The sequence below is a fragment of the Lutra lutra genome, chromosome 6 (assembly GCF_902655055.1).
Source record: "Lutra lutra chromosome 6, mLutLut1.2, whole genome shotgun sequence".
NCBI lineage: Eukaryota > Metazoa > Chordata > Mammalia > Carnivora > Mustelidae > Lutra > Lutra lutra.
This window is the reverse complement of record NC_062283.1, coordinates 28882387-28902909: the sequence shown is the minus strand read 5'-3', so window position 1 is coordinate 28902909 and position 20523 is coordinate 28882387. Positions and strand designations below refer to the sequence as shown.

General features: G+C 51.0%; 2 protein-coding genes across 13 annotated transcripts; both read left to right on the top strand.

Moving 5' to 3' along the window:
• Positions 1-193: 193 nt before the first annotated feature.
• Positions 194-16438, top strand: CCHCR1 (coiled-coil alpha-helical rod protein 1). 11 transcript variants are annotated; one of them, XM_047732256.1, is made up of 19 exons: positions 194-977; positions 1208-1274; positions 1353-1566; positions 2832-3135; positions 5967-6130; positions 6234-6369; positions 6554-6664; positions 6868-7017; positions 7533-7643; positions 7745-7851; positions 10579-10691; positions 10863-10908; positions 11054-11190; positions 11316-11504; positions 11601-11702; positions 13590-13741; positions 13825-14022; positions 16093-16132; positions 16416-16438. In XM_047732256.1, exons 1-17 carry the CDS (start codon positions 735-737, stop codon positions 14017-14019), a joined length of 2541 nt encoding a protein of 846 aa, XP_047588212.1. In that variant the 5' UTR covers positions 194-734; the 3' UTR covers positions 14020-14022; positions 16093-16132; positions 16416-16438. The 11 variants fall into 11 exon arrangements, 7 of the variants coding, with proteins under 7 accessions (XP_047588212.1, XP_047588208.1, XP_047588207.1 ...); XM_047732252.1 differs by lacking the exon at positions 16416-16438 and having other exon boundaries at positions 13851-14022; positions 16093-16188; XM_047732251.1 differs by lacking the exons at positions 16093-16132; positions 16416-16438 and adding an exon at positions 14267-14544 and having other exon boundaries at positions 194-950; positions 13851-14022.
• On the top strand, positions 14328-17896 carry PSORS1C2 (psoriasis susceptibility 1 candidate 2). Of its 2 annotated transcripts, XM_047732336.1 has the most exons (4): positions 14328-14415; positions 16124-16132; positions 16416-16517; positions 17140-17896. In XM_047732336.1, exons 3-4 carry the CDS (start codon positions 16463-16465, stop codon positions 17493-17495), a joined length of 411 nt encoding a protein of 136 aa, XP_047588292.1. In that variant the 5' UTR covers positions 14328-14415; positions 16124-16132; positions 16416-16462; the 3' UTR covers positions 17496-17896. The 2 variants fall into 2 exon arrangements, with proteins under 2 accessions (XP_047588292.1, XP_047588290.1); XM_047732334.1 differs by lacking the exon at positions 14328-14415 and having other exon boundaries at positions 16093-16132.
• The last annotated feature ends 2627 nt before the right edge of the window (positions 17897-20523 follow it).

Here is a 20523-nt window from a genome sequence, read left to right as displayed (position 1 = left end):
CTTTAGACACGACTGCGCCTGCGTGCATCTTTTTCCCCTCTTCCCTGGATGGAACGGGGTTTTAGAGCGGCCCGCCAAGCAGCCCGCTTTGCGCAGGCGCGGTCAAGGGCGGAAGCCGCGCCCAAGGAGCGAGGTGTAGGGGTTATGGCTTAAGGGCAGAGGGCGTTCTCGCGCTGGGTAAGGGGCATTCGGGAAGAGTCGGTTGGGGGCGGGAAGGGGCTGAGAGGGGGTACGGGGGTGGGTTCAGGGGTCCATAGGGGGAGAGGGGTATAGGGACCAGGTAAAGGAACAGATGAGGTGGCCCTAACAGCCTTAGAGCCCAGGGTCCAACAGGTTGAAGACTCGGGTTTCTGGGGGAGAGGTGGTGGGGTGGAAAGACATGAGAGCCTGCTAGAGTGCAGGGAAGCTCGAGCAGGCAATTGGGAGATGAGGGGGGAGTGAGGGACCAGAATAATTCCTTCAGGAAAAAAGCAGACGAGGCCGAACCCAGTTAGGGGGAGGAAACACGTGAATTCTGGTGGGAGGATAGGGAGACCTTGAAGAGACCTCTCTTGTGCTCTGGGACTCTGGAGAGTGGAGGGGAGGCGACAGGAATGTCAGCTGAGGGCACAGTAGAGAGAAACTGAGGAAAGTTGCTGGAAGGGTTTGGATGAGATGTTAGGAAGCTGGCTTTTGTGCCAAGAAGTCTAGGCTCCCTGGATTCCCGGGGTACCTGGGAAGATGTCTTGCCCTTCATGTGGCCATATTCATCTGGGGCCAGGCCTTGGGCCAGTGCTTTAATAGGGAAGGACCCAGGAGTCATGGCTTGGTGGTGTCTGGATGGGCTTCCGGAAGGCCTTGCTGAGCCACGGAGAGAACTCTGGAGATTGGGCTCACAGCCCCTGCACTGCACACCTCCATTCTCACCTACAACAAGGAACAGCAGAGACTATAGAAACTTAAGGAGGAGGGTAAAGGCTCTGCCTGGTATTCTAAAAGTATGAGTAAAACCTAAGAGCTCCCTCTCAGCCTGTCTCAAGTTAATTCCCTCCATCTCATGGTTCTTGCCATAGTTCTGTGAGGAACCGGGTTGGGTAAACAAATGATCTTCGGGTATTTCCTGCTTCTCTTGAGAAGTTACTAAAGGATTATGACTTTATTATCGTAGGAGCTTTCTAAGGTGTCCTGAAAATTGAACCGGGGTGTCCTTGTTTCTCCTACTGTCCAGGGAAGCATAGATGGCTGGACACAGAATCTAGAGACTTCAGATAATGTGGAGATGTTTCGACCTTCAGGTCAGTGGAACCAGGCAAGGGAACTGGTGATTGTCTCTCTTTAGGAAACTGACCATTTTTGTCCTTGTGATTCCTCAGGTTCCACTGGGCTGATTCCCCCATCCCATTTCCAAGCTCGTCCCCTTCCAACTGTACCAAGAATGGCTCCCACCTGGGTTTCAGACATTCCCCTGGTCCAAACCCCAACCCATCAAGATATCTCAGAGAGGCGGCCAGACAACAAGAGACCTCCAGTGATCATGTGGGAACAGGATGTTTCTGGCAATGGGAAGGAGCCAGGGCGGAGAGGCAGGTAGGGATTCATTGTTGCTCTTTTCTTGGGCTTGCTTGCCAGTGACCTTTCTTCCCTGAAATAGATTCCTTACCCTGTTTCAGCCTTTAGTTCTCTAATATGTGCATTTTTACCTAAGCAGTTACTGAAAGTTATAATGTACAAGTAATAAGGCAGTGTGCTAGTTGCTAGGAATGGGGGTAACAAAAATGAATGAGATGCTGATATCAATGAATTAGATAGAAATCCTAAGGGAAGAGGTAGATTGACCAACAGTTGACAGTAATAAGCATAATATAAGGCAAGATAAAGAAGTGCAAACTAGGAGTACAGTCTGTACTGTGGTAGGGTTGGATTCATTCTGATGGAGTGCTTGCCATTAGAGCTGGCCATGCTGTTTGTTGATGTTTTGTCTGTAAAGTTCTGATTCTTACTCTTGATGTTTCATTGTGTGTCTTCCCCCAATGTACCAGAATGTCATTCTGCCATTTTGCTCTGGATTGGGATTGCACATGGGTCTACCTTGGACCCTGTCCAAGAGGAAGGAGCATGATGAAAAAAAGGGGAGCCCTGGAGTGGGTGTCAGGAGACAGAGACTCTGATGCTAGTTTGGCTACCAACTAGGGTCCTTTGGCCAGTCAACTAATATCTCTAGGCTGTAGATCTCCACCATTTTAAAAGAAAAATCTTGTGGTTCTGGGCCTCAGTGAGGGAGTTATGTCAAGAGCCATGTTATCATAAGCTGCTTTAAACTTTACAAAACACCAGTAGACTATGTAATTTATTGATGTGCTGTTGACTCCTCATACAGGATATATAACACTCAACAAATGCTTTTAACTAGCGCCTGGTCTCACTGTATTGATACTGGAAGCCATGACCTCTCTTCCTCTGAAACTTCCTCTAACTTTTCCTTGCCCTTAAATCAGAATTCAAAGTCTCTGGCTGTCTTCCAATCCTTCCATTTCAGAATGTGTGGCCTAATGATGTGCACATTTGGTGTTTAACACATCTCCCTGTGTATAGCTCAGCAGAGATCGTGTTCCATGATTTCAGCTAGCCTTTAAGTCCTGTGAGCCCAGACAGTGAACCTAATATGCTTAGTAGGGCCATGATAAAAAACAACGGTGATGCAAAGGTGGAGATCCCCGTAGACCAACTTCATTCCCACCATCTCCACACATAATAGCAGAGGGATCCTTTTCTCCTTCCCGTGTCCCTTTGTGCCCTCTGCCACCCTCCCACCACCAGAGATAGGTCTCACGTGTGCTAACCTGTCTTTGAAGGTCTGTGGAGCTAGAGGGGTCACATGCCCTGAGCCAGCAGGCTGAGCTGATCTCTCGGCAGCTGCAAGAGCTGCGGCGGCTTGAGGAGGAGGTCCGAGTCCTGCGGGAGACCTCGCTGCAGCAGAAGATGAGATTGGAGGCCCAGGCCATGGAGCTGGAGGCTCTGGCACGGGCAGAGAAGGCCGGCCGAGCTGAGGCCGAGGGCCTGCGTGCTGCCTTGGCCGGGGCTGAGGTTGTCCGAAAGAACCTGGAAGAGGGGAGCCAGCGGGAACTGGAGGAGGTTAAGAGGCTGCACCAGGAACAGGTGAATGTGGTGGGGGAGAAGGGTTTAGCTTCACAGTGGATGAACTGGGCAGAAGCTTCCCAGCAAAGAGTGGGTTCCACAGAAGAGGTCCCATGAGCAGAGGAGTGATGAGAAGTTTGGTGAAGGTGAGAGATCAGAGGACCTGGAAAGATGAATTTGGGTGTTTTGGTCTTTATTCAGGTTGTACTTTTCTCCCAGGACTCACTTGAAGCCCTCCTTCCACTTCCAGTAGGAAGTATTTTGTCTTCCTACCTAACTCTGGGTACTCACTTCATGTGAGAGCATTGTGGGGGTGGTGAGGAAGGTGGGAGAGGGTGGACTGGGAAGGGAGCTGACTCACTCATTCAGGAAGCATTTATCAGTGCTTACTCTTTGCCATCTTTGAGATAGGAACCAGGACCCTGAGGTGGGCAAATCAGCCTGAGTCCTGGTGGTTGGAGCTGACAGCCTAGTGGGGGACATGCACATTCAGCACCTAATTTAATCCTAATTAATTAATTGCAGTTGGGAGAAATGCCATGCAGGAGAAGGACAGGGAGCTCTAATGTGCACAGTGCGACGTAGGAACACCACCCTAGTCAATAGACATGTTAGAAAATGAAAGCATAAAGATACCAAAAGAAATCATTGGTGAATTTTCCTTTTTAAAGATTTTATTTTATTTATTATTATTGTTGTTGTTTTAAATGATTTTATTTATTTATTTATTTTTAAAGATTTTATTTATTTATTTGACAGACAGAAATCACAAGTAGGCAGAGAGGCAGGCATAGAGAGAGGGGAAGCAGCCTCCCTGCTGAGCAGAGAGCCCGATGTGGGGCTCAATCCCAGGACCCTGAGATCATGACCTGAGCCGAAGGCAGATGCTTAACCCGCTGAGCCACCCAGGTGCCCCTAAAGATTTTATTTATTTATTTGACAGAGACACAGAAAGGGAACTCAAGCAGGGGGAGTGGGAGAGGGGAAAGCAGGCTTCCCGTGGAGCAGGAAGCCCAGTGCGGGGCTTGATCCCAGGACCCTGGGATCATGACCTGAGCCGAAGGCAGATGCTTAACAACTGAACCACCCAGGCGCCCCAGTATTTTATTTTTTAAAGTAATCTCTAAGTTCAGCATGAGGCTTGAACTCATGACACCGAGATCGAGTTGCACACTCTACCAACCAAATCAGCCAGGTGCCCCTGGGTGAATTCCTTTATAACCTGATTGGTGAAGGCTTTTCTCCCTATGAATTAAAATCCCTCATTAAAGGAAAGACTGATACATTTGGCTTTATAATGTTAAATTTAGAAATGACAGAAGTAAAATTAAAGAACATAAAAAACATTTGCAGTTCATATCATGGGAAAAGGTTGATGTCCCTAACATACTGTGTGCCTAGAAGTTGATAAGGAAGGATAGTAATGTTGCAGGAAATGGACACGGGATAGTTCAAAGAAAAATATAAATGGCCTTTAGATTTATGAAAGATGCTTCATAAGAAGTTGTCATTTGAGCTGAATAGGAGTTGGCTGGTGAGTTGGCATATGGGGAGGTGATGGGAGCTGGCAACACCTGGCAGCACGTGGGTCGTGAGGAGGCCAGAGGGGCTTGAGTATAGATGAGAGGGGCCCTAGATGGTGTGTGCACGGGGAGGCCTTGGGGCCTGTTCAGATCTTTGTACTTTACCTTGAGAGCAATGAGCAGCTGTTGAAAAGTATGTTATAGGGAAATGACATGATCAGATTTGTATTTTATGTCTAAAAAGGCCAGTTTTGTGGAGTGCCTGGCTGGCTCAGTCAGTGAGTTTAAGCCCCAGTTTGGGTGTGGAGCTTACTTTAGAGAGATGATAGATGGTAGATAGATAGATAGATAGTTTGATCGATCCATTGATCAATCGACCAACCAGTTTTGTGATTTCCTTCTAAAATGATCACTTCGTGGTATGAAGATAGGGCTAGAGGGCAGCCTCTCTCCTTCCTCCACCACCTGTCCCCCAACTCCTGCAGTGTCTCCCACATACTCACCACTGTTGGAGGTACAGTGAGAAAAGGATAAGATTCCTACCTTCTTAGAGCTTCCTTTGGAATAGAGGGGAGCAGACACTAAGCTGTGGAGAGGATCATTCCAGATGATGATAGGAGCTGAAAATGACTTGGAACAGGTGATAGGATGGAGCAGGTGGTAGGGGGCCCAGTGAGGCCTTCTGAGGAGGTGACATCACCTGAGGTCTGAGGAATTGGGAGAAGCCAAGTGATAGGAGTTGAACTGAGAGAAGTGGCAGAGGCAAAGGCATGTCTGGCTTTGCAGGCAGAGGGAAGAAGCTGGGTTTTGTTGTCAGTGCTGTGATAAGCCACTGAAGTCTTTATTTATTTATTTAAGCTTTTTTCATCTATTTATTTGAGAGAGAGAGCATGAAAAGGGAGGAGGGGCAGAGGGAGAGGGACAAGCAGATTCCTGGCTAGGCCCTGGGGCTAAGATCATGACTTGAGCCAAAGTCAGATGCTTAACAGACTGAGCCACCCTGCCTTGAAGGCTATTAAAGACTGGTCAGGAGCTTGTTGCATTTGTGCAGGCCCAAGATGAGGGTTGGTGGTGGTGGAGACAGAAGGTGAAGATCTGTTTAGTAGGGACCTGGCAGGAACTACTGATGAACTGGCAGGTGAATGGAGGACAGTGAGGTACCAAGCACTGTCTGCATTTTGCCGTGTGTGCAGCTGGGCCATTTGCTGGGTTGTTGTCTAAGGTGACAGAAGATGGGAGTGCAGGGACAGGGCCCGAGTGGAAGCAGATTTGGACAGTCCGGATGTAGGAGTGAGCTGGCCTCTGCTGTGCCCCATCTTCTCTCCACAGCTCTCCTCCCTGACACAGGCTCACCAGGAGGCTCTTTCCAGTTTGACCAACAAAGCTGAGGGCTTGGAGAAATCTCTGAGTAGTCTGGAAACCAGGAGGGCAGGGGAAGCCAAGGAGCTGGCTGTGGCCCAGAGGGAGGCTGAGGTGCTGCAGAAGCAGCTGAGGTAAAGTGGGGGTGGGCAGCCAGGGGAGACCTGACACGTGGTGGACACAGTGGCTCTCTCAGCTGCCTCACTGATGGCTGCCCTGTTCTCATCCCAACCCTAGCAAGGCCCAAGAAGACTTAGAGGCACAGGTGACTTTGGTTGAGAATTTAAGGAGATATGTGGGGGAGCAAGTCCCTCCGGAGGTCCACAGGCAGACCTGGGAATCGGAGCGCCAGGAGCTTCTGGAAACTGTTCAAGTGAGAGTATAGGGTGCATCTGGGTAGGGGCTGGAGGTTGGGGGTGGGGTGCTCAGGGACCAGATCCCGGGAGAGGGGTGGCCAGGATAGAAGGCAGTACTGACAAGGGGCAGCATCTGGATGCCGCTTGTGGGCCTGCGTGGAGGTCCCACAGAGGCCACTGCTGTCCCTGTCCGGTCCGCAGCACTTGCAGGAGGACCGGGACGGTCTGCACACCACAGTGGAGCTGCTGCAGGTGCGCGTGCAGAGCCTCATGCACATCCTGACCATCCAGGAGGAGGAGCTGAGCAGGAAGGTGGGCCCCTTGCCCCCAGGGGCTCCCTGTGGGTACCAGCAGTTGGCGTGCTGCCAGAACCTGCTGGCATCTTCTTTTCGGTGAACACCTCTTCTTGCTGTGGCTCTTTGTTGCTTGGGCAGGACAGAGGGAAAAAACCCCAAACATGCCTCCTTCCTCTTCTCCCCCAGGAGCTCATCTTCCACCCCTCTTCTACCCCGCAGGTTCAGCCTTCAGATTCGTTGGAGCCTGAGTTCACCAGGAAGTGCCAGTCCCTGCTGAAGCGCTGGCGGGAGAAGGTGTTTGCCCTCATGGTGCAGCTAAAGGCGCAGGAGCTGGAACACAGAGGATGCGTGGAGCAGCTGAAGGGACAGGTCACTTGACTCTCTCTCCCCCCGAACTCTCCCCTAGCTCCCGGCTCCTTACGTCAGGGATGGTATTAACCCGACAAAGATGTAGTGAGTGGTTTCCGTGTGCTGGGAGCACAGCCCTGAACAGAGGCAAGCTGTTGTGGAGTTCACATTCTGGAGCAAGCAATTAGACGCTGTCAAGAAATTATGTGTGCTTTAAGGAGAAGTGTGAAAGTGTGACAGAAAGAGACCGTGAGGTGGGCCGTCTCTAGACAGGATGCTCAGGAATGGCTTCTCCGAGGAGGTGACAATGGCCAAGCATGGGTGGCATGGGCGGAGGTGGTGAGTCTTTGTGGGTATGTCACAGCAAGCTTCCTCAAGGTGTGGGTGCATAGAACATGCTTCTGGAAGGAAACCCGGACTCAAGACTCCATTCTCAGGAACCCAGGCTTGTCTCCCTGCATGTTGTGCTATCAGAGACTTGGGCACCAACCCCTCTGTACCCAGTGCCCCCCTCCAGCTGTGCCCTGTCCCACCAGGTGGCAGAGCTCCAGGACCAAGCTGTGGCCCAGAGCCAGGAGCAGGCCATCCTGCAGCGCTCCCTACAGGACAAAGCTGCCGAGGTGGAGGTGGAACGGATGGGCACCAAGGTCTGTGTGCCAGGCAGGGGCGAAGAGGGGTCAGGGATTCCTCCCACCTCTTCCTGCACAACCTTGTCGAGGGGACCCCTCTCCGCCCGGCATCTTTGCAGGCCCTGCAGCTCGAGCTGAGCCGCGCTCAGGAGGCTCAGCGCCGGAGGCAGCAGCATGCAGCCACAGCCGAGGAGCAGCTGAAGCTGGTGGCCAACTCTGTCAGCAGGTATCTGGGACAGAGGGTGCGTGGAGTAGAGTTCCACTTCCCTGGCTTCCCGGCACCTTGGAGTTTAAGAGCCCAGGCAAGCAGCACTGGAAAGCTGGCAGTTAGAGGATGCAGGGCGAGAGGTTTCTAGCCCCAAGAGTCCCCGGGCTTGTTCTTCCCTGGGACAACCTGCTCCACAGTCCCCTGAGGATTGCTTGTTAGGACTCCCACGAGTGTTTGGTTGGAGGTGAGGCCACGCTTCCTCCTGTAGTTCAGTTCACCCGGGAGGATCACCACCTTCAGAGTTGTTCGAGGATGGAGAGTGTGGCTACACTTTCTTTCTTTAAAATTTTACAGGCACGCCCTATTTCGTTGGAACCAGATTTAACCCGTATTTTAAAGCTGTACACCTGTGGCTTACTAGATACTCTATCTAAAATGTACGCCAGTTTCCTTCTTAACCACTTGCCAGCCTGTGTCTCTCATACCAACTTCCTGGGTGTTTCCTTCTCGCCACCTGTTTTATAACCTTTAGAAAGACCTCTAAGGAGGAATACACAATTCTTTGGGCTGGTAACAACCCATCCTCAGCTTTGGACTTGGGCTGCTGATGTGGTCCTCGTAGACCTCCTGGCATGGTGCCTGGCATGTCATCTGACTCTGTAAATGTTTACTCTTAACAGGAGGCTGTTCAGGATAGATTGTGGAAGAATTATTGGTATAGCAAAACTGTGGTGCCAGATAGGTCCTTGGTGGGGTGGATGATGGTCCCCACCATCACTTTGTTTTTTCTTTTCTTTTTTTTTTTTAAGATTTTATTTATTTGAGAGAGAGAGGGAGAGAGCACAGGCAGGAAGTGGGGGCAGAGGGAGAGGGAGAAGCAGGGAGCCCAACACAGGGCTCAGTCCCAGGACCCTGGGATCATGACCTCAGCTGAAGGCAGACGCTTAACCGACTGAGCTGCCCAGGTGCCCCTCCACCATCCCTTTCTGTTGGGTTAGTACCTTGAGGACTAATTTTGCTTAAAAATTATGAAAATTTTAAAAAATCATGAAAATTTTCCACTTTGCACGGAATTAGACTAGTTATAATGAACCACCCATATTTGACTCGTTGTGTGTCCCTCCTCCTTCCACGAGAACGGGAAGGTACACTGTACACGGAGTTTTAGTTTGGCACCAGGACGCCACTGAAATGGTTCTTGCTAATGACTGATGGCCCATGAGGCTTAAAACAACCCACACTCAGATTGTTGTCAGGTTTGTTAGATAGTCTCTTGATGGCCTGGAGACTTTATCTGAAAATGGCTTTTTTTTTTTAATGTTTTTATTTATTTGACAGAGACGCAGTGAGAGAGGGAACACAAGCAAGGGGAGTGGGAGAGGGAGAAGCAGGCTTCCTGCTGAGCAGGGAACCCAATGCAGAGCTTGATTCCAGGACCCTGAGATCATGGGCTGAGCTGAAGGCAGCTGCTTAACCAACTGAGCCCCCCCAGGCGCCCCAGAAAATGGCTTTAGAAGAGTCACGGGGTGTCGGAAGCACCTGCTCAAACACTTTAGGTAACAGATCTCTGCCGTGCTGCTAGGAGTACAACTGTCAGCCTTTGTCGTCTGCTTGTTTTTCAGTTGATATAGACTTGGACCCTCCTGGAGAGTTCCACCCTTGCCCTGAGATGCTGTCTCGCCCTCCTCCCAGGGCACCTGCGTAGGCTTCTCAGCTTTCATGAGCTGTGCTGGTCCCGGTTGGGGCACAGCCGGCTGATAAGGCACATGGATCTGGCCTTCACTGGCATTGAGGAATGGTTAGAGAGGATAGCTTTGATCTCTAGTGTGTATTAGTGATCAAAAAATAGGTTATGAGAGGGGCGCCTGGGTGGCTCAGTGGGTTAAGCCGCTGCCTTTGGCTCAGGTCATGATCCCAGGTCCTGGGTTCGAGCCCCACATCAGGCTTACTGCTCAGCGGGGAGCCTGCTTCCTCCTCTCTCTCTGCCTGCCTCTCTGCTTACTTGTGATTTCTCTCTGTCAAATAAATAAAATCTTTAAAAAAAAAAAAATAGGTTATGAGAAATAAACGTGTTAGGTTGCTTGAAAAGGTCTGCTGCCACGTAACGCCTTCCTGGGGTAAGGGCTCCTTAGAAAACTGATGGAAGCTATGTGCTTTGTTCTTGAGGAAAATGCACATAAGTTCATATACCCAAACGTCGCATACAGCACCAGGAGATTTCCAGAACCAGGAGACATGTCCAGCGGTCTGCTGGCAAAAAAGTCCAAGTCAGCTAGAGATGAGCTAGCTTTATGACACTCGATTTATTTAGCCTCCCGAGAATCATTTGTGCTGAACTCTGCTGTATTATGGGCTTGGGTCCAGATCAGATGTGACCCCGTGAAGCTCGTTCTTGTTTTTACTGCTCTTATTAAAGACAGTGATTGCTAAGACCCAAATGAGAAGCTTACCCTGGGTTTTGGGACCAAGCATAGCTGTGCTGCCCTTATGAGTAACGGGATCATTTTTTTCTAACAAACACTAACGGGCTTAAGCTCTCAGGTTTTCTTCATCAGCTGAGAAAGCTCAGACATGACTGGCCCCAGCCCTTGGCTTCAGCTTCTCTTTTCCCTGCTATGCTTTTCCTTTCTGTGTTCCCCACATACTTCGCAATATAGGATAGAAGGAGTTGTCCTGACAGGTCACATCAACTCCCTTAGGGAATGAGGTGGGGTTGAAGGGTCAGTGACCTTGTGCCTTCTCCAGCTTTCAGACCTGGCTCCAGAGCACCATGGCTGAGGTGGAACGCGCCACCACCCAGCTGCCCTGCCTCAGCAGCCGAATCAGCTACGCAGTCCGCAGGGTCCACACCATTCAGGGTGGGTAGGGCCACTGCCAGCCACGCTGTGCTCCTGCCCCTCCAGCTCTCGCCTCCCACATCCATCTTCATGCCTACTCGTCACCAGCCTGGGCATTCTTCCCCTTATTGCCTTCTTCCCTTTTGTCCTCCTCAAACTCGTCTTCATTGCTTTCTGCCTTTTCTCCCCCAGGCCTGATGGCTCGAAAACTGGCCCTTGCTCAGCTGCGCCAGGAGAGGTGAAGTTTGGGGCACTGTGAGGTGGACAGGAGGCGGTTAAGTGTTGTTTGCTGGGACCCCAAACAGGGAGGACTGAAAAGGGGTGGGGGCTTACGGATCAGGCTGGGTGATCTCACTGGACTCTGTTTCTCTTCCCTGCCCCAGCTGTCCCCTACTCCTGCCAGTCACAGATGTGAGCCTTGAGTTGGAGCAGCTTCGGGAGGAACGGAACCGCCTGGATGCGGAATTGCAGCTGAGTGCCCACATCATCCAGAAGGAGGTGGGCCGGGCCCGGGAGCAAGGTACGTTTGGTCCTGGAGTCCCGGAGCTGGAGCAGGCGCCAGAGCTGGGTGTGTTGGGGACAGAGAGAAGAGAAGAGCTGGGGTCTGGGGCACAGAGAGACCCCGGGAGTGCCACCTCGTTCCAGGGGAGGCTGAGCGGCAGCAATTGAGTGAGGTGGCCCAGCAGCTGGAGCAGGAGCTGCAGCGGACCCAGGAGTCCCTGGCTAGTGTGGGGCTGCAGCTGGAAGCCGCCCGCCAGGGCCAGAAGGAGAGCACGGAGGAGGCTGCCAGTCTCCGGCAGGAGCTGACCCAGCAGCAGGAGATCTATGGGCAAGGTGTGCAGGAGGGGCAGTGGGTTTACCATGGAGGGCTGGGGGGGCTGAGGAGTGACGCTCCCCGCGACACGCCCCATCCTCCCCTTCCCCCCCCAGCTCTGCAAGAGAAGGTGGCTGAAGTGGAAACTAGGCTGCGGGAACAGCTCTTAGAAACAGAGAGGAGATTGAACGAGGCTCGGAGGGAGCATGGCAAGGCAGGTGAGATTTGTTGGGATGGATATGGGCATCCTGGGAGAAGGAAGTGTTAGACATAAAGTTTTTTTGTTTGTTTTGTTTTAAAATTTTATTTATTTGAGAGAGCACGAGAAGAGAGGGTCAGAGGGAGAAGCAGACTCCCTTCTGAGCTGGGAATCCGATGTGGGACTCGATTCCGGGACTCCAGGATCATGACCTGAGCTGAAGGCAGTCTCTCTTTTTTTTTTTAAAGACTTTGTTTATTTATTTGACAGAGATCACAAGTAGGCAGAGAGGCAGGCAGAGAGTGAGAGGGGGAAGCAGGCTCACCTCTGAGCAGGGAGCCTGATGCGGGGCTCGATCCCAGGACCCTGGGATCATGACCAGAGCCGAAGGCAGAGGTCTCAACCCACTGAGCTACCCTGGTGCCCCTGAAGGCAGTGTCTTAACCATCTGAGCCACCCAGGCGCCCCCTACATGAGGTTTTTAAAACTGTTTTGAATCCTGCAAATAATGAAGTTATCAAGAAATGGTACAGATCAGTTCTCATGGTGTGAACACACTCCTGTAGCCAGCCCCCATGTCCAGCACCAGCATGAGCCCCACCCAGCCACTCCCCTCCATAAGGCAACAGCCATCCTGACCTCACACCAACCAGTACCCCCAACTTTTTTTTGCCTTGGAACAATAGAAATTTATTCTCTCACAGTACTGGAAGCTGGAAGCTAGAAGTCTGAACTCAAGATGCTGCCAGGGTTGGTGCCTGCTAGAGGTTCTGAGAGACACTTTGATGACTCCCCCCGCCCCCGGTGGGTGGTTGCCGGCAGTCTGTGGCATCCCTTCATTTGCAGGCACATCATTCCCTTCTGTCTCCATCTTCACATGGTGTGCTCTGCTGTGTGTGTCTGCCCCCAACTTTCTTTTTTTTTAAGATTTTATTTTTATGTAATCTCTACACCCAGCATGGGGCTCAAACCCACAAACCTAAGATCAAGAGTCTTACTCTCTACTGTTCTACCGACTGAGCCAGTCAGGTGCTCCCCCCTCTTTTATTAGGACAGAGTTCAAATACCTGGACAGATTACAAGAGTCACATAATGCCCACTTGTTTACCTCCTCTGACTAGATGCAACAGTTAGTAACCAATTTCTTTTTTAAGATTATTTATTTATTTATTTGACAGACAGAGATCACAAGTGGGCAGAGAGGCAGGCAGAGTGAGAGGGGGAAGCAGGCTCCCTGCTGAGCAGAGAGCCTGATGCCAGATGCCGGCTGGATCCCAGGATGCTGGGATCATGACCTGAGCCGAAGGCAGAGGCTTTAACCCACTGAGCCACACAGGTGTCCCTAGTAACCAATTTTTTAAAAGATTTTATTTCTTGAAATAACCTCTACACCCTGTATGGGGCTCCAGGCCACAACCCTGAGATCGAGAGTCTTATGTTCCACTGACTGCACCCAGCAGTTGTAAATATCTTGCCATATTTGCTCTATCCACATATATATACACACTGATACATGCATTTTTGGGGAAATACTTATTAAGTAAGTTACAAACATCATGACCACCCAGCTGCATCTCCTACAAAGAGGAAATTTTATTACATAACCTCAGTGTCATTGTCATACATTAAGAAAACATTAGTGGAACAAAATGGAATATCTGGTTCATATCCAGGAAGTCTCTGGGATGAGGAAGGTACTTTGGGTTCACAGAGTCAGAAGGTCGTGGAGTATCAGCCACTACTTCCACCACACAGAGGAGACAGCCCTGGATCATAAGTGGCTTTGCTGAGCCGTAGAGCCGAGGGCCCAGTGTTCCTGCCCACGATCGAAGTCCTGTTCTCATGGTGCCTCCCTGCCTCTGGGCTGCCCCACACCTGTGCCCTCTGTGCCCTGGCTTCCACGTAGTGGTCTCCCTGCGCCAGATGCAGCGCAAAGCCACCCGGGAGAAGGAGCGGAACCAGGAGCTCAGGCGCCTGCAAGATGAGGCCCGGAAGGAGGAGGGGCTGCGGCTGACCCAGCGCCTGCAGGAGCTAGAGAGGGACAAGAATTTTATGCTGGTAGGGGAGAGAGGGAAGAGCAGAGACCTGGGACTGGAGAGGGGGAGCGGGGGAAGTAGGAGGGGTGGCTCTGCCTGGGCTAGGTGGCGTTTAACCCTCTCCTTCCCAGGCCACCTTGCAGCAGGAGGGTCTCCTCTCCCGTTACAAGCAGCAGCGACTGTTGGCAGTTTTTCCTTCCCTGCTGGATAAGGGGAAGTCTGCAGAGTCCAGCCCCCGGGCCCCAGGGTCTTCACTGCCTGTACCTCCAGGAGCAGCACCCATCCCCAAGGAGTCCATAAGAGGTATGGGCCATGTAGGAAGGGACAAATGCGGGGGACTTTAGGAATCTCTCCTTTAGGCACTCTGAATGCATGAGCATCATTCTCTGTGACCCTTGGAGGCCCACAGCCTCTCATCTGTGCCCGAGTTGGGCCAGGGAACCCTCCCCCCTCATAACCCTCCTAGCTGATGGCAGCCCTGTTTGCTGCACTGGAGCTGAGCTGCCTTCTCTGCTCAGCTGCTATCCCTTGGGGTCTTCTTTCCCAGGATCCCTCTCTGTCCTGCTCGATGATCTGCAGGGACTGAGTGAGGCCATTTCCAAAGAGGAAGCTATCTCTCAAGGAGACAACCAGAACTGTCCTGCTCCAGTCTGCCTCTGAACAGCTCCGGGCACTCTGTGCAGCAAGGGGCTCAAGGTGGGCGGGGCAGCCCCCAAAGAAGTGGGGTGGGGGTGGGGAGGTCAGCCAGCTGCTCTTGTGGACACTGTGGACACCGGTCACCAAGATGCCTGTGAATCCTGTGGCTTAATAAAGACAACTGCAGCAGGTGCCATGTTCTCTCGGGGAATGGGAGGGAATTCCTGCTGCAGCCATCTCTGTCTGGAAAATGCAGGGAGTGGTCCCACACAGCTATTTCTCTAGGTGGTACCTTTTTCAAAACCCCTTTCTCTGGCTGCTTGGGAAGTTTTTTGAGGTGCTCCAGAAGTTTATTCTCAACTTTTGTTTGAAAACTCTTCACCTCTGGAAAATGATCACTGCCAGGAGTTAGGATATAAAACATCACTCTTTTGCTGGGAATCTCAGTGCCAAGCAGTTTCCTTGCTCAGGGACCACAGTGGTGGATTTGATGGGTGGGTCCCTGCTCCCTTGGCCGCAACATCCCGGTGGGGGGGGGGGAGGACAGATGATGGACAAGTACCTAAGTGAACAGAGCAAGCATTGCCATGAAGAGAAAAGAAATACAGTGACATGACAGAACCCGACTGGGGAGGGGCGGCTAGACCAGAAGATAGGAAAGGGCTCCCTGGGGAGGGGATGTGTGAAGACCTGCCTGCCAGCAGGAGCCAAGAGGGCCAGCAGAAGAGTCCTGCAGAGGGCAGGCAAGCACTGAGGCCCAGAGTGGGAGGGAGGGACTGGTAGCACCGGCGGTTTATTTAAAGTCAATAGAAAGCCCTTGGAGTGCTTTTCAACCAGGTGCAGGCACACAATTAAGCTGATATGTTTATGAGCTAGGTTGGCTGGCTGTAAAGGATGGGGCTTGGGTGGGGGAAGGGTGCTGGGGGGGACCAGTTAGGAGGGTGCTGGGAGGATAGGGAGAGATGAGCTCCAGAATGGGGACATGGGCTGAGCTTGCCTCAGGGGTATTGGGGTTGGGGAAAGGAGCAGAATGAAGGCTTCGAAGTGAGCCACAGGGGAGCAGACCAGATGGAGAACAGCCTGGGGAGGAAAGGAGTTCTGTTTGGGAGGCATTACTTCTGAAAGGCGCACTAGAGCTCTAGACCAGTGACAGCCTTCCTGAGGTGGAGGTTCCAGGGGGTCTGAGACACTTAGACAAGACTCGCACTGAGCTCTGAAGGATGGGGGTGGGGAGGTACAGAGAGCTGGCACCCAGGACCAGGGCAGCAGCCACCTTGAGCAGGATTCCAGAGGGAGGAGGAAGAGGCGGGGATTGACAGGAAGCGGAGGCAGCTTCCTCCTGAGCCTCTGGGCTGTGACTGTTGGAAGCTGCTCTGGGGTGGGGGTTAGGAATCAGGATGTCCTCATACTTCCTCACCCGCCATCACCCCAGGTGGCTCCTGGATGAAATTCTTTGGATGTCACTGCTTGGGAGTCCCCCTAGGTGCATGTGGAGGCACATGCCGGAAAGCAGCATGTGGTTCCCAGTCCTGAGAGGAGTGAAAGGTCCAAGGACAAAACTGAGTCCCAAAGGGGAGGCTCGGGGTACTGGCTGAGACCACTCTAGTTGCATCCTGTGTGTTTATAACAAGCCCCTGTCCCTGCTCCTGCCCGGGCGTCCTGCCTCCTGACCCCTGTAATTACACTGCTTCCCCACGCATGGTTGGCTCCCATCCCTTGGCTTCCCATGGCTTCAAGGGATGAAAGGTGGACGTCCTTGTGATTACAGAGATGACAGGTGGGTATCGATCGCTGCAGGGTATGTGTGGAGGAGGATGTGAACATAAGGGTGGGATGACCAAGGTCTAGGTCATTGATAGAGCTTGGGTGGCTAGGTCCCAAAATGGGGGGAGCTAAAATGAGGGACGCTGCTGTCAGAGGTTAAACATTAGCCCTGGCCTTCCAAACGGGTTTGACCAGTTAGGTTCTGATGGGATTCCTTGTGTCACTGGGCTGGCCACTCCCCAGAGGTCAGACACTGCCTCTCACTCCTCCCCTATAAAGCCTCTTGGGGTTCCCAGGCACCTAGACTCAATCTACCCCCAACTTTGGGGGCCAGGAGACAGCCATGATGCTCAACTGGAAGCTGCTGGGGATCCTGGTCCTTTACCTGTGTGCCGGAGGTAAGCTGGGAACAGGCCAGGGTGCAGTTGGAGGTGATGGAGGATGGTCAAGAGAGGCAAGTGTGAACGGGATACATAGGAATGGAGGAGATTGCAGAAGATTCTGGGTATTCCCATGAGGAGAGGAGTTAAGAGCTTGAAGGTGATGCAGGAAAGTGCATTTTAGCTCAATGTTTTTACTGGTTCAAGTGTAGGTCCATGTGGCAATCTAGATCAGAATCCACGTGTGTGGGTGAGTATTCATCACAGCTGAGGACTATGTGTTTGCAGAGGGTGGGGTCTGGCTGCCACATGGGCACAAGGTGTGGATGGCTTTGGAGGTGTAGACCAGCGCAGAGGCTATGCCAGTGGGAGTCCCAGCCAGGGCTAGATGGAGCTTAGGTTAGCTCCTGTCGGTTTAAAGTTGTTCAAGTCAATGATTCCGGTCAAGGTTTTTACGTCATTTTAAGATCACTTTGGGTATTTTGTAAATGTGTGGAGAGCTCTTTGAGAGTTACCTTTCAGGTTTGTGGTGTCAGCTCAGACTGTGGTCTATCCCAGAGAGGCTATGCCCCCTGAGTCTACAGCTAGGGGAGGAGGGATCCGGCCTTCACCACCTTTTACCTTTCTCCTTCCTCCACAGGCATCTCAGGCAGTGGAGAGCACCCCCCTCCCCCACCCACAGAGGCTGGAGAGGAGGAGGGCTCCCCAACATTGCCTCAGGGGCCCCCCATCCCTGGTGATCCCTGGCCAGGAGCACCCCCTCTCTTTGAGGACCCTCCACCTCCAGGCCCCAGTCGTCCCTCAAGAGACCTGCCAGAATCTGGAGTCTGGCCTCCTGAGCCCCCGAAAACCGATCCCCCTCAACCTCCCCGGCCTGATGACCCCTGGCCAGCAGGACCCCAGCCTCCAGAAAACCCCTGGCCTCCTGCCCCTGAAGTGGACCATGGATCTCAAGAGGAGCCAGACCTTGACCCACCGCAGGAAGAGTACAGATAAAGGGATTTCCCCCACAGGCATCCTGGGCCTCCAGGCAGAGTGCCTCTCAAGCTTATTTGTACCATTCTGATTCCTCTTCAATTCTTCCACCAGCCTCAATTTCCTTCCTCATTCCTTCAATTTTATTCTGAACTCTGAAAGTGTCATTCTCAATATTTTACGTCCATTCTTGAGATCCACTCCACATTTTCCCTCCTTTTTTCTCTGACAGCTAAAGCATACACCCCTACCTCATGTCCTGTCCTCTCCCCTCTACCTGCTTCCCACCTCCTCCCTCTTCCCCACCCCTGGGGCTTCTGGAGCTAGACTGGCGGCGCTTTGTTCTCTGCTGCCACCTGGTGGCTTATAGCTGGGAACTATCAGGAGACCCTGACCCCACTTCCATGAAATGGAAAAATAAAATCCATGTTTTCTTAATTTTGATTCTTGGCTCCTTCTTTGCCAGTGATTAGGTCTTTGAATATTGAGATGCCTTCCTCAGGGCACAAACCTACAGAGATCTGGAAGTAGTCTGAGTTTCTGTCTTGTCCATATGCATGTGGAGCCCAGCAGAAGGAAGTTGGAAATGTAACTATCAGAGTAACAAGGACATTCAGACCCACATTTTTCCTGTTCTGGAACCCCTATTTTGGAGAATGAGAAACCAAATTAGGTCTCTCTCTCTTTTTAAAAAAAGATTTTATTTATTTATTTGACAGAGATCACAAGTAGGCAGAGAGGCAGGCAGAGACAGAGAAGGGGGAAGCGGGCTCCCTGCTGAGCAGAGAGCCCAATGCTGGGTGCTATCCCAGGACCCTGGGATCATGACCTGAGATGAAGGCAGAGGCTTTAACCCACTCAGCCACCCAGGCGCCTGTAAGTCTCTTTTTAATAGCTTATGGTTTGCACACTCCTGGCTGAACGTGAAAACTTTCCTAAGGGTGTGTGTGCAGGACTAGGATCTAAGGGGATCAATTTCCAGAAGTATATGTATCCTTTCCTAAAACGAATCTGTCTGAGGGCTGTACTGTATTTATTTCCCATTTCCACCTGCCTCCATTAACAAACCATACTTCTCCCTCTAGACGGAGAAAGCCCTAGCTCTCTTGTTCACCCTGAACAGGACCCGGGTGCTCTTCCTGGAGTTGCTAAACAAAAGTCAGTGGGGAACAGAAATCAGCCTTTTCCATCTCATTTAAGAGATGCACCTTTTTTTTTTTTTTTAAAGATTTTATTTATTTATTTGACAGAGAGAGATCACAAGTAGATGGAGAGGCAGGCAGAGAGAGAGAGAGGGAAGCAGGCTTCTTGCTGAGCAGAGAGCCCGATGTGGGACTCGATCCCAGGACCCTGAGATCATGACCTGAGCCAAAGGCAGCGGCTTAACCCACTGAGCCACCCAGGCGCCCCTAAGAGATGCATCTTAAATAAGAAGCTACTTTTCTGTTTAATCAATATTTGTAGTTTTGACAAATTATGCCTTGTAATAGTCGTAGTAATAAACCCACTGCAGAATAACTGTTTTTAACACATAGGGTCTTATAGTCACAGGAAATAAATTTCTATTTTTATCCATATTTTTGTTATGGAGATATACAAAAGCACTTCCCCAAAATACAATAAGATACCAAAAAAAAAAAAAAAAAAGGTGATACAATGGAAATATATTTCATTAGGATAAAACTGTAGGGAGAGTGGAATGGAGAAAAACTAAACTGAAATATAAGTTAACTTTGCTGACTGGTTAAAGGGCTTGCTCACTTATTAAAAGGGCATTGTGGGGGGGCGCCTGGGTGGCTCAGTGGGTTGGGCCGCTGCCTTCGGCTCAGGTCATGATCCCAGGTCCTGGGTTCGAGCCCCGCGTCGGGCTTTCTGCTCAGCAGGGAGCCTGCTTCCTCCTCTCTCTCTGCCTGCCTCTCTGCCTACTTGTGATTTCTCTCTGTCAAATAAATAAATAAAATCTTTAAAAAAAAAAATTTAAAAAAAAATAAAAGGGCATTGTGGATATGAAAATGTTATGGTATTAAATTCCACCTGCTACATTTGAGTGATGTAACTTTTAATAGGTCAGTGTGTACAATTCCCTGGAAAGTATACTCTTTGTAATATTTAAACTTATGATTAAAAATGTTAGCTGTTGACTCAAAAATGTGTAAGGCATACCTAATTTTAAAAAATTCTTGGGTACCTGGGTGGCTCAGTGGGTTAAGTCTCTACCTTCGGCTCAGGTCATGGTCCCAGGGTCCTGGGATTGAGGCCAGCATTGGGCTCTCTGCTCAGCGGGGAGCCTGCTTCCCCCTCTCTCTCTGCCTGCCTCTCTGCCTACTTGTTCTCTCTCTTTCTCTGTCAAATAAATAAATAAATACAATCTTTAAAAAAAAATTCTTTAAGGGCATATTTGAGCAGGAAAGTTCAAAAGTCAGGAGCCAAGAGACATCGATGGCCTAAGGTCAATTCAAGTGGCTTACCAGGAAGGAGGCTGAAGAGGGGTTGAAGGAAACTGAATGTTCACCACTTAGGACCCAATTTGTTTATGTGGCAACTCCAATCAAAACCTGTGTGTGGGGACACCTGGGTGGCTCAGTCAGTTGGGCGTCTGCCTTCAGCTCAGGTCATGATCTTAGGGTCCTGGGATCGAGTCCCACATCGGGCTCTCTGCTCAACAGAGAGCCTGCTTCCCCCCTCTCTCTGCCTGCCTCTCTGCTTACTTGTGATCTCTCTGTCAAATAAATAAAATCTTTAAAAAAAAAAAAACCAAAAAAACCTGTGTGTGACTAGTTTGAAAAACTAAAACAAAACTTATTTTTTTAAAAAAGATTTTATTTATTTGAGAGAGAAACAGTGAGAGAGAGTATGAGAGAGTAAAAGGTCAGAGGGAGAAGCAGACTCCCTGTGGAGCTGGGAGCCAGATGCAGGACTCCATCCTGGTACTCCAGGGTCATGACCTGAGCCAAAGGCAACTGATTAACCAACTGAGCCACCTAGGCACCCCAAAACCCAATTTTTGAGTTTAGAAATGATCCTAGAACATATAAGAATTGTAGGGGAG

Bases quoted from the DNA above. Each gene is read 5' to 3' on its own strand.
- PSORS1C2 (XM_047732336.1), top strand. From the start codon at position 16,463: ATGATGCTCAACTGGAAGCTGCTGGGGATCCTGGTCCTTTACCTGTGT. The intron at 16,518-17,139 runs GTAAGCTGGGAA...CTTCCTCCACAG, and splicing joins CCTTTACCTGTGTGCCGGAG to GCATCTCAGGCAGTGGAGAG.
- CCHCR1 (XM_047732250.1), top strand. From the start codon at position 735: ATGTGGCCATATTCATCTGGGGCCAGGCCTTGGGCCAGTGCTTTAATA. The intron at 6,370-6,553 runs GTGAGAGTATAG...TCCGGTCCGCAG, and splicing joins AGCTTCTGGAAACTGTTCAA to CACTTGCAGGAGGACCGGGA. The intron at 10,909-11,053 runs GTGAAGTTTGGG...TCCCTGCCCCAG, and splicing joins GCTCAGCTGCGCCAGGAGAG to CTGTCCCCTACTCCTGCCAG.